General features: G+C 44.1%; 3 protein-coding genes across 6 annotated transcripts in view; 1 reads left to right on the top strand and 2 right to left on the bottom strand.

Moving 5' to 3' along the window:
- Positions 1–6,427, top strand: part of ACOX2 (acyl-CoA oxidase 2) — a 31,251-nt gene extending 24,824 nt beyond the window's left edge. For both annotated transcript variants that reach the window (XM_045290008.1, XM_045290009.1), the window contains 2 exons: positions 3,699–3,785; positions 6,320–6,427. In XM_045290008.1, the coding sequence (XP_045145943.1) occupies positions 3,699–3,761 (63 nt within the window). In that variant the 3' untranslated portion in view covers positions 3,762–3,785; positions 6,320–6,427. The remainder of the gene's footprint in view (positions 1–3,698; positions 3,786–6,319) is intronic.
- KCTD6 (potassium channel tetramerization domain containing 6) lies at positions 5,801–9,826 on the bottom strand. The gene is made up of 2 exons (XM_004702406.2): positions 9,797–9,826; positions 5,801–7,220 (listed from the first exon to the last, which is right to left on the bottom strand). The coding sequence occupies exons 1-2, from the start codon at positions 9,821–9,823 to the stop codon at positions 6,534–6,536; spliced, it is 714 nt and encodes a 237-aa protein (XP_004702463.1). The 5' UTR covers positions 9,824–9,826; the 3' UTR covers positions 5,801–6,533.
- The window catches only part of PXK (PX domain containing serine/threonine kinase like), a 175,061-nt gene continuing 168,855 nt past the window's right edge, over positions 7,174–13,379 (bottom strand). For 2 of the 3 annotated variants that reach the window (XM_045290012.1, XM_045290010.1), the window contains exons 18-20: positions 9,797–9,866; positions 8,758–8,799; positions 7,174–7,220 (exon numbers count right to left, since the gene is read on the bottom strand). In XM_045290012.1, coding sequence (XP_045145947.1) covers position 8,799; positions 9,797–9,866 — 71 coding nt within the window. In that variant the 3' untranslated portion in view covers positions 7,174–7,220; positions 8,758–8,798. The remainder of the gene's footprint in view (positions 7,221–8,757; positions 8,800–9,796; positions 9,867–13,379) is intronic. The other variant, XM_045290011.1, reaches the window with a different exon arrangement.

Raw genomic sequence — 13,379 nt, forward strand, 5'->3', positions numbered from 1 at the left:
TCCCCATTTTAATAATTTCTACTAGGTTGGAAACCACTTGGCAGAGTGAGTCTGTTTAAAATATTTTTAGAGAATGCATCAAGGAACCCAGCAGCGGGGGTGTGGCTTGGCGGGAGTGCTGGCCGCAACTGTAATCAGCCAAACGCAGGGCTTGGAACCTGGTGCAGGGACCAGGGAGGCAGCGTCAAGTTTGGCACACCCTAGGGCACACACAAATTGCCTTTTAAGTAACAAAATTTGGAGCTAATCAGTCACGTTGGTGATTTAACCATTCTATTTTGTATTGATAAAAGTGGGTATTCGGTGATAGGAGCCTGCGGGTGGGGGTGTCTCTCTTCAGACCCTCCCCTTCACCCCAGGGAGCACAATACCGGTAACATAGACGGAGGCTGGCAGCTCTCAGTGGCCCAGGAAAGCCATGTAGCTGAGAACGCAAGGGCTACTTGAAAGGTGTCCCAGGAGAGAATACCAGAATCCCAAGTCCTTGAGAGAGAGAAGGTGGGGGAGGAGAACTTGTAAAATCCTAACCATTTGGGGCCAGAGTCCCAGGCACTCTGCAGTGAGCATCACAGGGCAGAGACAAAGGGCAACGAATACCGGAGCTAGGGTGAAGAAAGAGACCCGCGATGGAAGGTGGAACATGCAGTAGTGGATTTGATCTAGCTGATGAAAACAAAGCCAGCCCACAGGTATGCAATGGGTTAAACTCTGCAGTGCAACTGTGTTCATCAGAGGGGGAAACTTCTTTTAACCTCGTCAGTCACATCTCAGCAAAGGTGTGGCAACATCTCGTCAAACTGGCGACTCTAGAGCTTTCATTCACACTTAGCATGGTGTTAGACTCGCTTGTAACAATTCATGTCCTGTCATACGTACGGCTTCACTTAACATGCACACCAAGTGACAGCACAGCCATTGGCTCCCAGGGTGATCGCCCCACAGGACAGAAGGCAATCCGTGCATGCAGTCAGTCCTAATCCCTCAGAAGGCAGCCTGTTCACTCAACGATTTACATAAAGAAGGCAGGACCCACCGACTGCTCTGCCAATCAAAACCTTCTTGCTGCATTATTTTTGTCATCATGAGATCTTCCCACTTTCGAATATTTGAATCCTGGCATGAAGATACAGTAGGTCTTCCCACTCCTGTTAGTCACCCCCCCCCAGGGCCTATGGATAACTGGGTGCCCCACGTGTTCAACACACACACCCTGCTCAGACACTGTCTGGCAAGGCTGAAACGGACAACTCAAACCTGTCTTGCTGGCCACACAGGGCAGCATTCTAGATCTTCTGATTGCACATGCTCGCTAAAGAACATGAGGGTTTGGGAGTTGTTTTGCTTCATTCTAAACCTTTGCGTTCATAGAATTGAATCTCTACTGTATGAGAAAACTGAGGCAAGCTTTTCCAATAAAGTTAGTCTTGGAATCTCACAGGGGCAGTTCTACCCTGTCCTATAGGGTTGCTGAATCACATTCGACTTGATGGACAGGAGTTTGGTTTGGGTTTTATATGAGAGCCCTAGTGGTGTCGTTGGTTGCGCCAGCGGCTACTAACCACAAGGTCTGTGTGAACCCACCAGCCACTCTCTGGAAAGGGGGAAGGGGGTGGGGGCAGGGCAGCCAGATGTGCTCACCTAAAAGATTCACAAGCTTGGGAAACCTATAGAGCCGCTCGAACTCAAATCGACTCCAGGGCTGGGGGTTTATTTGAGAGCAGATGTTGGTAAATGAGGGGCAGGGTCAACCCAAACTCCAACTCACTGGCAAGGAGTCAATTCCGACTCATACTGGCCCTATCGGGCAGAGAAGGGCTGCCCCCGTGACTCTTTATGAGGGTAAATTGTCTAGTCTTTCTCCTTCAGAGCAGCTGCTGCTGGCCTTATAGTTAGCAGCCGGCCTCCGAACGCTATCAATAGGCTTGGTAAACCATCAGTGCGCTCACCCCACTTTCCTCTCTTTCCTTCCACTTGCCTGGTGAAAAGGGATCCCCGCTCCTCATTCCATGAGCCTCAGGGGAGCAGACACTCCACGTTAGGGGCTATGTAGACGTGATGTCATGACCTACACAGAGAAGAGGAACCTGCTGCATAGAAAATACTGCAGATGCTCACCGGCCTAGTGCACCACATGTTGCTGCCAATTTAGCTGGGGTTCATGGCAACCCCATGTGACAGAGCAGAGCTGCCCCATTGTGATTTAAGGACTTGCCCACTGGTGGGTTCAAATCACCAACCTTTCGGCTAACAGCTGAATGTTTTAAGCACTGTGACACCAGGGCTCCCTTCCCTTCCATTTCCTTGCTAAAAAAGATGACAGGTGGCTTTCCTACACAGCATTTTAACAACCCAAGATTATAAATGACCTTGGAGAATGGTTTGTTAAAATTGATACTTGGTTCTTGTTAATATAGAACCACATGACCTTTCACCGCACCCCGGCCACTCCCGAGACCACCAGCACAGCACTCTTCAAATATGGTTTTCTAACCTGCTGTAAAGAATGTTGACGCTGCATTCAGAGCCATTTTTCCTCATTTGCACGAGTAGAAAAAGGCACTCTATAGAGGTATTTGAAATAAATTAAAACAGCAGCTATATTGAAACCTGCCTTGTAGACACAAAGCTGTAATTGGGGATATAGTTCACAGGTACTGTCTGCAACAAGGGAGGTGCTGTGCTAAATTAGATGTCTTAGAATAAGAGAGGACCCGCCTTTGTGAGGGGCAGGTGGAGGGTGGCGCTTTAGCTCCAGGCAGGATGATGCTGTCTCCTTCAACCAACAGCTAGGAGGGCACTCGGCTTTGGGGCTTTCTTCTTGAACAGGAAGCTATTTCAAGATACTCTTCAGAGTGAACCCCAAGTGGCTCTTTCCCCTCCACACAAGCTCACATGGAAGGGAATCCCTAGTGATAAAAGAAGTAGAGAAACCAAATGAGAGCCTTGCCCCGCCCTCCCCCCAACCCCCCACCAATAATTCAATTTGTTCAACTAATAGCTAGATGTGCTAAACACATATGCTGTTTGCCTGATTGATTCAAGGACTCATTCAACAAATATTTATCAAGCTCAAGCTTTGTGCCAGAAACCCATCTAGGTATTCAGGATACAATGGAGAACAAGAGACATTAATCCCAATTTCAAGTAGTTTACAGTTTTAGTAGATTAGATGGGCAAGAGATTAAACTAGTAGTTACTATGAAAAATAAAACCAGAACCATGGGGAAAACAGTAGAAGAATGGGGTAACTTACTTGGACACCTGATTGTACTTTGGGGATCCCTGGTTTTATGAGTAGTGTTGAATCTCAAAGGACCTCAAAGGGTCCTTTTTCTCCTATTAAATTCTCAAACTCACTGCCGTTGAATCAAACTCTCACTCATAGGGACCCTAGAGGAGAGCGTAGAATGGCCCCATAGGGCAAAAGCAAGCGACAGACTTGTTTCTTGTCCTTTGCTGTTTTCTTGTTTTAATCAGCACCTGCATCCACCATGGAAAATCTGCATGAGAAAAGGAGGCTGTCCTTTGGAGAAAACGTGTCTCCATATGTTCACACACAAGGGATTTTAAAAATAATTTTTAAAATTAAGGCGCTTACGTAACAGCACTTTTTAGTAGCTAAAGGCTTGCTTTAAAAGTAAAAGTTATTAATCCTCACAGGAATTTTGTCTCAGTAACTCACTTCTTTCCACCAACAGGGGAACCCTGCCTACGAGAAACACTTACGACCACTGTTACAAAGCAGGGGAGCCAAGCTATGAGGCATAGCCAACCGTACTTGAGAGGTACAACAGCCACCCCCCCCTCTGTGATAATGCTACTGTGGCAACAGACATAAAATGGTACTTTAAATTAGACTGTTTATGTACATTTTAAAAGAGTGGCCTTCCTTTTTGGGGACACATCTGAAGTTATTAAACGATGAAATGATCCTGTCATTTACTTGAAACAATCCAATGGGGTGTGTGAGTGTGTGTACATGTACAGGGAGAGAGTTGTTATTGAAACTGGCCCATGGGCACAGGGCATTGTGCAGCTTCCTGATAAAAACAGTGCATTATCCATCTGAAGTACCTGCCAGGGTTTGCTTTTAATCTAGCAGAAGTCAACAGTCTCTCTCGTGAGCCTATGTCTGGGTCTGTAGCACACACAGATTCTAGGCCTTCAAAGCCCACACACGCACTGTGCGCACACACTCCTTCCCTCCAAAGTTCCGCTACTGAATCTAAATAAGATGTAGGGTCTTACGCATGCAGCTAATAAGAATTTTTAAAACTCAACTCTCCCACAGTGAAAGTTATTGAAAATTCCAAAATGGACAGAAGTATCTCAGGTTGTCCATATGATCAAGCAGACGTTTTCCACGTATCACTTTCATTTCAAGTGACCATTAAACTGGGCTAGGAAAAGATCTCCAAAGTGTTTAAGGTTTTAAATTTGGAACTAACATGATTCCCTCTCCATACCTGTTTTTAACCCCCGTCATTGTACTTTGATTTCCTCTCCGCTAGCTCAGCAACTGATTGGCCTTTTTGGGTAACCATCAACTAATTTGCAAGAGACACCTTTTTAAAAGGATAACCTCGTATTAGCGTTTATGGATTTACTAAAACCCCTGCCACCTGTCAATAAGGGATTTTAACTGCAGGATGATGAGCATGGGATAACTACAGGTTCCTGGATACTGGTTATGTGACAAACCTCAAAAATAACTTTTCAGAGAGCCAGTGAACAAAGTGGACTTGGATCCACTCAATAAAATATATTGAATTCTAACCTCTGCACTTAGGAGTGTCAGCAGCTCAATGAAAGGTCAGACTGGAGTGGTGGCCCTGCTGGGAGGCGTTTCTGGGAAAAGGGCAAGACAGGAGCGGGTCTGGGAGCCCAGGACCATGAGAAATGCTCGGGGCTACCAGAGACTGGGAAGACGAGCAGGCTCTCCCCTGAACAGAGCGTAGCCCTCTCACATGCTGAATTTGGACTTCTAACCTCCAAACTGTGGAAAACTTCCTTTCAGCTCTGTAAAGCCACCCACTTTGTAGGATTTTGTGATTGTCTGTAAGACAGACAGCACTCTTCCAGAAAGAGCCTCTCAGACCCAGGCAGAGACTGCCTCGGAGCTCCCCGTGTTCCTTAGGAAACCAGGCAAGCATATGGCACGACTTCCTTTTAAACGGTGTTCTAGCAAGGTTCTAGGAAGGTTCAGTACAGTTGGCATAATCCTCCCGTTGAGTAATTTCCGGGAAACAGAATGGGTTATGTAAAATAAGACTGGTGAAATAAATAAGAGCACCTACATGGTTCAAACCGGTCCAGAACCTTCGTTCATTATGTTCTTTCTTCTGATCAGAAATAAGCTTAACTTTGAAAAAGAAAAACAAAACCTTTGTGAGACCACCCCCACCCCAATATATTCAAGTGGCTAACAAGTCCATTTGGTTCCATGTTTAGCCCAAAGGAGAATCAAGGTCATATTCAGAGCAGACAGCTGGTGGTTTATTGAAGAAAAATCTAGAATACTCAACTTACGTCCTGATTGGAAAAAAAAAAATTGTCCAACCACATGTTCACTATTTAAATAGGCACTCTTTTTGATAACGAATAATTCCAGCCTTTCTGCTAGCATGACACTGTAGCGTTCTGATCAACTTAAGTTTCCCAGGTTCCACTGAGACCTCTCAATCAAACACAAATGTGCTACAGACAGTATGCATGCACTGGAGCATAAAAAAATGCTTATTTTAGATGAGGATAATCACCCTCCCCCCAGTTAAATAATAATAATCAATCAATACAAACCTAATTTTCATAGTTCACTTTTTATTAGCTTTTTCCTGGTTGACCGTACACTTGAGAAATATATACTGCACCAGGCTTAAAAAGTAAGATTTCTACCACAGGGACATTTTGTATTCAGAATCCAATATAAATATTTCTATTCAGACATCTCCATGGCTACAGATATTTGGTTGCTTGATTTATATGCATAGAAAGAAACAGTTGTCCTAACTGCGAAGCGTAGTACTTGACAAGGACTTCGGACGATTGGGACTGCTGCCCTTCAGATGACCAGACTGCTCATTGGTCAGGAAACTAAGTCACCCTACATGATGATCTGATTTTTTTTCTCAAAGGCGTCAGGAATCCTTTTGCTTATCCTTTCATTGCTGCATTATTTTTGTCTGTTTTGTTTTGAAACCGTCTAGTTAAGTTAGGGGCCATTTAAGCAGAAATCATTGTAGCACTCTAATAAAAACAAAGCTCTGTTACAGGGTAGATTACATACCATAATGATTTCAGCCTTCTTTTTATAAAAAAGGTATCTGGAGACGGAACCGGCACATGCATACTCAGGAGGAGAGGAAACAGAACGTGGGGGAGTCTGCTAATGCCTTCCTGGCCCTCCATGCCTTCAAATAAATACAAATATTAAAAAAAAAAAAAAAAAGTCCCACACTGTCATTTTTTTTTTTAAAGCCATCTCTTCCACCTGCTCGAAAGCGCGCCTCCTGGCCCTGGTCCCCAGGCGGTGCTCAGTCGTCCGTCTTTCGGGCCAGCCTGCAGAAAGTCCAGTTGTGTTCCACTGTGTTCTCATTGGCCCGCTCACTCATGTGGTGCACTCGGGTGTTGCGGATCGTGAAGCCCTGCTTTGTAATGTACTCCATCAGGTGCACCCGCAGAGAGACTTCCTGGTGGTAATCACACGGTCCAAAAGTAAAGGAAACCTGGCAGTCTCTGGTGTCCATCATGTGCTTATTCCACTTGGTGAAGTAGTTGGAGATGCCTTCTAGTAAGGAGTGAACCTTCGTGGTGATGGTTAACTGGGTTATGATGACAGCCACTGGGTTGGAATATTTCGAAAGCTTCCGAGTACTAGATAACTCCACAACTTCTTCGAAAGTATCCATGGGATACAAAGGTTTAGGGTCATTGAGACACTGAATTAGGGGCTCAATCTGATAAAAATCGGCTTCTTTCCGAAGCAGGTCAAATTCCTTAAAGTCCAGGGGTAAGGTCAGCTCTGAAGTTCGTAAGAAGTTGAGGACATATCGGAAAAGAGGTCCATCTCGATCGATGAAGTAATTGCCTTGCGGGTCTCTAGCAGTGGGGAAGTCCCCCCCAAACATAGCGCCGAGCATGGAATCTGGGTAGCGGGTCAACGTAGTGAGAGACGTTGTATACAAGTGTCCACCTACATTTAAGGTGACTGGGTCAGTCATCTGAAACAGGGTTAGGAAATGATCAGTCATCTGAAATTTGGTTTTCAATCCTGACAAATTAAGAAAATTAATAGTAACGAGCAAAGCAAAACATTACTCCCAGCAGTACGGTATTTAGTTATCCTATGATGCTCGTGATGAAATCGCTTCACTTCAGTGATAAACCCACCCAGAAAAAGGGAATTGATACTCGCTTTCAATATCGAGGGGGGTAGCATAAATCCAATTCTTTAAAGTCTTAATCAAGTATCTGAGCTAGGTATTTCCGGAGCCATTTCATTTCAGGCCCAAGACAGACAGAATTCTCAAGTCAGAGCATGTTACTGTGGGAAGGGAAAAGCCAAACAGAAATATGCTCAGGTAAGTTTTCTCTGATTTAAGGAAAAAGACTTTGTTCAACTTAAGATAGAAGAAAAGTGATGGAAATATGGCTACTTTCAACATAATTTTCTTTTTCTCTCAAAAAAAAAAGGGAGGGAAAGTATGAAATTCATTTTAAAATAAAAAATTTCCAGGCTTGATGGGAAAATTCAGGAATGGTGAACGGTGATGGTTGAACACGGTGAGCACACTTAACGTCCTGGACCTGCACAGGTGACGACGTTAAAATGCCAAGCGCTTTTGTTCTCTGTTTACTTACTACAACTACAATAAAGGGGGTGGCGGGGGTTTGTCAGGATGGAAACACTGGTTTTGAACACTAAGTTAAAATGTACAGTTTAGTCGATATAATCTAGCTACAAAACCACCAGATGCTGAAGGCTAACAGCAGCTTTAACACTGCAGAAAGTGATGGGGCGTGAGCACATGGCATTTAACGTTGAGTCGTCTGTAGACGCCACTTGCTTTTGCTCTTTAACAGTCACATTTAAGGACAACCATTCAGACAGACCGACCTCAGGTGCTCTAGGCAGAGAAAAGATTTCTTTCCAAAAGGACAGAAAACATACAGCAGAGTACAAGTGGGACAAGAGGCAGCTTCTCAAGCAGATCACCTCCATCCCCACACCTGCAAGGCCCTTTCAGTAGTCCCTGTGCCATGATAGAAGGTTTTAGAAACAATACACTTTAAAGACCCAAAACTCTCCTCTCTCAAATAAAGGGTTATTATAAAAAAACTATCTGGTGAATTTATATGACGTTTAAATAAATACACCCCCAGAAAGGCACCCCAAGAATGCATCAAAAGAAATTAAACAGGTCCAGAGCCTCAAGAAACGGTGGGAAGGGGTGGGGGCAACATACAGCCGAGGGCGGGGCGCCATGGTCCACTGACTGCCCTCCTCACCTATTCCGGACCTGGGGGTACCCTGGGGTCTGCTCAGCTAAAGGGGCGGTGAAGGAGGGGCCCAAGAGGAGATGAGCGAGATTGTCGTGAAGCTGAAGCCCGTGCTTGCAAACGTCGAGACGAAGCCAAAAGGAAAGCAGGAAAGGAGAACTCTTCGGACAAGAAAAAGACAAGCCAAAAGAGAAAGGGAAGCAGAGGGAAAACAGGCTGAAGTAGCTAACCAGGGTAAATATCCAAATAAAGATTTACCTGCCGAAAATGGAGAAATGGAATACGAGGAGAGTCCAGCCTCTGATGAAGAAGCAGAAAAGAAGCCAAGTCTGGTTAATGTGTATACCATGTCTCATCAGCGGGCCCTGTTATCTAGCTCCCTTTTGTACAATCTAGAGGAATATTTTTTACTTAACTATTTTGTAAGCACAAGTATCGTAGCTCTAAAACATTTCTAAGGCGGAGGATATCCAACTTCGTTCCATTCTTTAAAAGTGTAAATGCTTATTTTTTAAGACGTGAAATCATTTACTGGTTGTTTATTTTTTGGTACGACCAGAATATAGTGAGATGTTGAATTGTGGGAAGAACTGGCTGTCTTGGGAGTGAACCTAACATTACATGGGATGGGGGAGAGTTTTTGTAGCCCTAGTACAAAACATACTTAATGGTAAGTTGGAATCACTGTCATGTGCATGTGGACGACTTGAACATTTAAAAGTTTGTTTCCATGTTTTCCTTTTTAAATAGAATTGTGTCTGAAAACCATCCTGCCATCCTGGCGTTCCTGTCGGAACTGTGTGCCTTCGGTAACCCCTATGGTCGTGGCCGTCCAGCTTCCCCGTCACTTTGTCATGTGCTGTGAAGGACTGGAACATTTGAGTGTATAGTGTGCCTGATATTAAACTGTGAATAAGTGGGACTTGAGATGTAACAGCTTATCAACATTTGAAGACAATGGTACTTAATAATCAACCTCTTTTTAAAACTTTGCCTCCAAATTAAAGCTGGAAAGTCATTGGAATTTAGAAACACATTGTATCGATATGCCATTTTAGGATTTTGGTACATGCATTTAAGAATTGTGGAAGAAAAAAAAAAGAATTGTGTACAACTTGTTCATAATGTCTCTGTACTGATCTCAAAACAACCACTAAAATGCCAGTTAACAAAAAAAAAATGAAACAAGTGAGATTATTCAAATGTATCATTTTCATTTCAATTATTTACCCCTAAGACAGGTAAAGAGAAAGAAGATGCACAAAGCCTTCAAAGCACATCTGCTCCAGGGACTCACCATATAGCCCCAGTCTCCATTATCCATCTGCTCCAGCAGTGCGTCTCTGGAAGCCCAGGTTCCAAGGGAGCTTCGGGAGGAGAAAAATAGACACGTGATCACGGATATAATGATGAAAATAAAAGCAGAAAGATTTTATCCCATCCAAGAGAGCAAGCTAAATGCCGAAACAATACCCTTCTCTTTGCTCAACTAAAATCTACACTAGCAGAGATTCAATTTGGGGAAGGACCTCCTATCTACCTACAGATTGGCAGTCTTTACAAAGACCAAGAACTATCCTGTGGCTAGAGGTGGAGGGAACTAAACCACTACCACTGAGTCTACTCCGATTCCCAGCAGCCTTACAGAGCTGCCCCTGTGGGTTTCTGAGACTGCAAATCTCATGTGAGCAGATGGCTTCATGGGTCTCAACCCCACCAATGCTCCTTAGAAGAGAATGAAGCACCTAGGAAATAAGCTAGCTGTTCAAATCCTACCTATCTTCTCTCAATATACCGTTTTTAGGATTTCCGTAGAATATGATCATTTGTACAACCCTATCCTGATCTTTTTCAAAAAGATCATGTAAGAGAAAGTTTCCATTAGCATTTCAGCCCTCCAAGCATTTCAGCCCTCCAAGCTTAGGCGTCTAAGTAAAGACATTAAAAATAATTCATCTCCGGAGGCATCACTCACTCTCCAAGAAGAATACATCAAAATAGGGCATTTGATACCATAGAAAAAGCACACATACTTTTAAATAATGTGTTTCACCTTTGCACAGTAATCCAACCACATGGAAAACAAACATACTTTCAGATAACAATGCATCTCACTTTGTACAATCATCAAAACACACTTTCAGTGCCAAATCATCAGAGCACAATTTAGGGCTAAAAGAACTTTGTAAATCTGGTTGAGAGTCCCTCAGCTGGCATTTTACGGAGCGAGCGCAGCACCTGCCTCAGACACTGATAAACGCCCAGATCCTAATGGTGCCCGTTTGAATTTATTTTTATTGACAACTCAAAAGCACTTAAACAATTTCCCAGCTACTGAATTGCTTTAGTCAGTTCCTTTCTCACACACTTCAGCTCCCCAATCAATGTGCAAAGCAAACTGCAGGGTAAATTTCAAAAGCTCTAGCAAGAGGCAGCACGGCAGCATGGCTTTCTCAGTATCTGTCCAGGAAAAGCATTTGCTTTTTCAACTCGGGCTTTGAGCAGCTCTAGTTTTCCCACTTTGAGAGGAATCTGGCACAGAATTCCCAGAACAGGCCCGGGCTATGGAAGATCACAAAGGCTCTTTCTCAAAAGGTCACTCAGGCATGTAGGGAACATTTGCATAGCACAGCAGGAGCTGAAATCAGAGCCTGAAGCATCTATTTCTCTACCTTGCAAAATTTTCAAAGCAAACAAGCTAAAATATGGACCAGTGGACTACGACAAGGAGTTCGGTTTTTATTCTCCACATTCAGCAATTGGCTATAGATAAGTCTCTACATGCTTTCACATGAGAAATAGAACAAATGTCAAACCCAGGGCTGTTGCCATAACCTCGCCTTCCTCCGACTGGCTTCACAAACATTCCTGGAAGTAAACAAAACCTATGGAAACAGGCGTGAAACAGGCATAACGGATTTGTCTTGCAAAGATCTAATTCAGTGATCATGATGAGCCAGATCTACAGCTGAATGATTTAAAAGGTCAGCCACTCAAGAGTTCTGGTAAACTGTTCATCTCTGGCATGACTCCCATCATCTAAAATATTCCCTCCGGATAGCCTGGAAAATAATTCGTTTCAGCCAACATTGTAGACCAAGGGATGGGGAGCCTCTGAGCAACATGGGTACACATTAGATGGGTAATTCTTGCCTTCATAGAGCTTGCAGTCAATGGAAAAAGACAACGTGTAACCACGGAAGTACAGAACAGAATTCGAAAGTGCTATCAACAGAGCTCTGCTGTTGTGGATTAAGTGTCGGGCTGCTAACCACGAGCTGCTAACCACGAGCAGTTGGCACCCACCACGAGGGAAAGATGGGCTGTCTGCTCATCTAAAGACTGACAGTCTCAGAGACCACTGGGGCAGTTCCGCTTTGCCCCATAGGGTGGCTGTGAGTCGAGTCAACTCCAGGGCAGTGGGTTGGGTTGGTTTTTGATAGGATAGAGGAGTCCTGATGACATCGTGGTTATCACTTGGCTGTGAAGCAGGAAGTAGACAGTTCACACCCACCAGGCCCTCCTCGGAGAAAGATACCGCAGCCTGCCTTACAAGCTCCATGGGGCAGTAGGGTTGCTATGAGTTGGTGTCAACCCGACAGCAGTGGGTCTGTGGTTTGTATAATCGATGGACCAAAGAAGCCTGTTAGAAGAAAAAGGAAAAAAAAAGATTCTAAATAAGAAAGCTGGGGGGAGGCAGGTCAGTGGGAAAGAAGCTCATTCAGAAGTAAGACAACCTGAGACGGGATTGGAATGAAGAAACAATGTTAAGTATAGGCAGGGTGTGAAAGCTTTTCCCACCACCACATCTGCGGCAGTGTAAGCCAGAGCATGAGCTCGGATTCCTAAGAAACAGAGCAGATGAAGTACCCAAGGCCCTGCGGCTGAGAATGAGCAAGTAAGAATTTGGGTTTTCTGACTCAGAGTCTAGATCTTTCTGTAAATTCTCTTTACGGGTAGAAACCAAAAGATCAGAATCTATGAAACATTAAGTTGAAGGGTCAACTTTAGCTTTCCTACAGCCACCTATCAAGGGAGAAAGACGAAACTTTCTACTCCTGTCAAGAGTTACAATCTCTGAAACCCAAAGGGACAGTTAGTTTTACCCTATCCTTTGGGGTCACTATGACTCAAACTGGACAACAGCAATAGGAGAGACAGTCATCTCTTAATACCTATCCACCCTAGCAGGGGGTTGCAGTATTTACAAATGTATTAGAAATTCGGTCTCATGTGAGTACAGGCTTATAAAAATTTCCCCAACACTCCTTTACCTCACCCCATACACAAGGACAAATTCAAGGTGGATCACAGACCTGGAGGTAAAACCCAAAACTATCAGGATCATCAGTGAAAACAATGGGACAAGGCTAAGAACCTTCATGAAGGGAATACATGGACTACCAGTAATCCTGAAGGATACACACCCAGAGGACGATAAAACAGGCATGTGGGACACCCCAGCCTGGGATCACGAGGTGTCGAAGGGGTCAGGTAGCAGGTATCAAGGGGGAAAAAAATCATATCATTGTGCATGAGGGGGAGTGCAGAGTGGGGATCCAAAGCCCATCTGTGGGCAATTGGACATCCCCTTACAGAAGGGTCACGGGGAGGAGATGAGCCAGTCAGGGTGCAGCGTAGCAATGATGAAACATACAACTCTCCTCTAGTTCTTTTTAAAAAAATCATTTTATTCGGGGCTCATACAACTCTTATCACAATCCATACATACATCAATTGTGACAAGCACATTTGTACATTTGTTGCCCTCATCATTCTCAAAATATTTGAGGGGAAAAATGAGGACCTAATGTCGGGGGTTTAAATGGAGAGAAAATGTTTTGAGAAACGATGTACAAATGCGCTTTACACAATTGATG

This window comes from Echinops telfairi, unplaced genomic scaffold, assembly GCF_000313985.2.
Source record: "Echinops telfairi isolate 266 unplaced genomic scaffold, ASM31398v2 ScPeMD7_31;HRSCAF=116, whole genome shotgun sequence".
In the NCBI taxonomy this organism is placed as follows: Eukaryota; Metazoa; Chordata; class Mammalia; order Afrosoricida; family Tenrecidae; genus Echinops; species Echinops telfairi.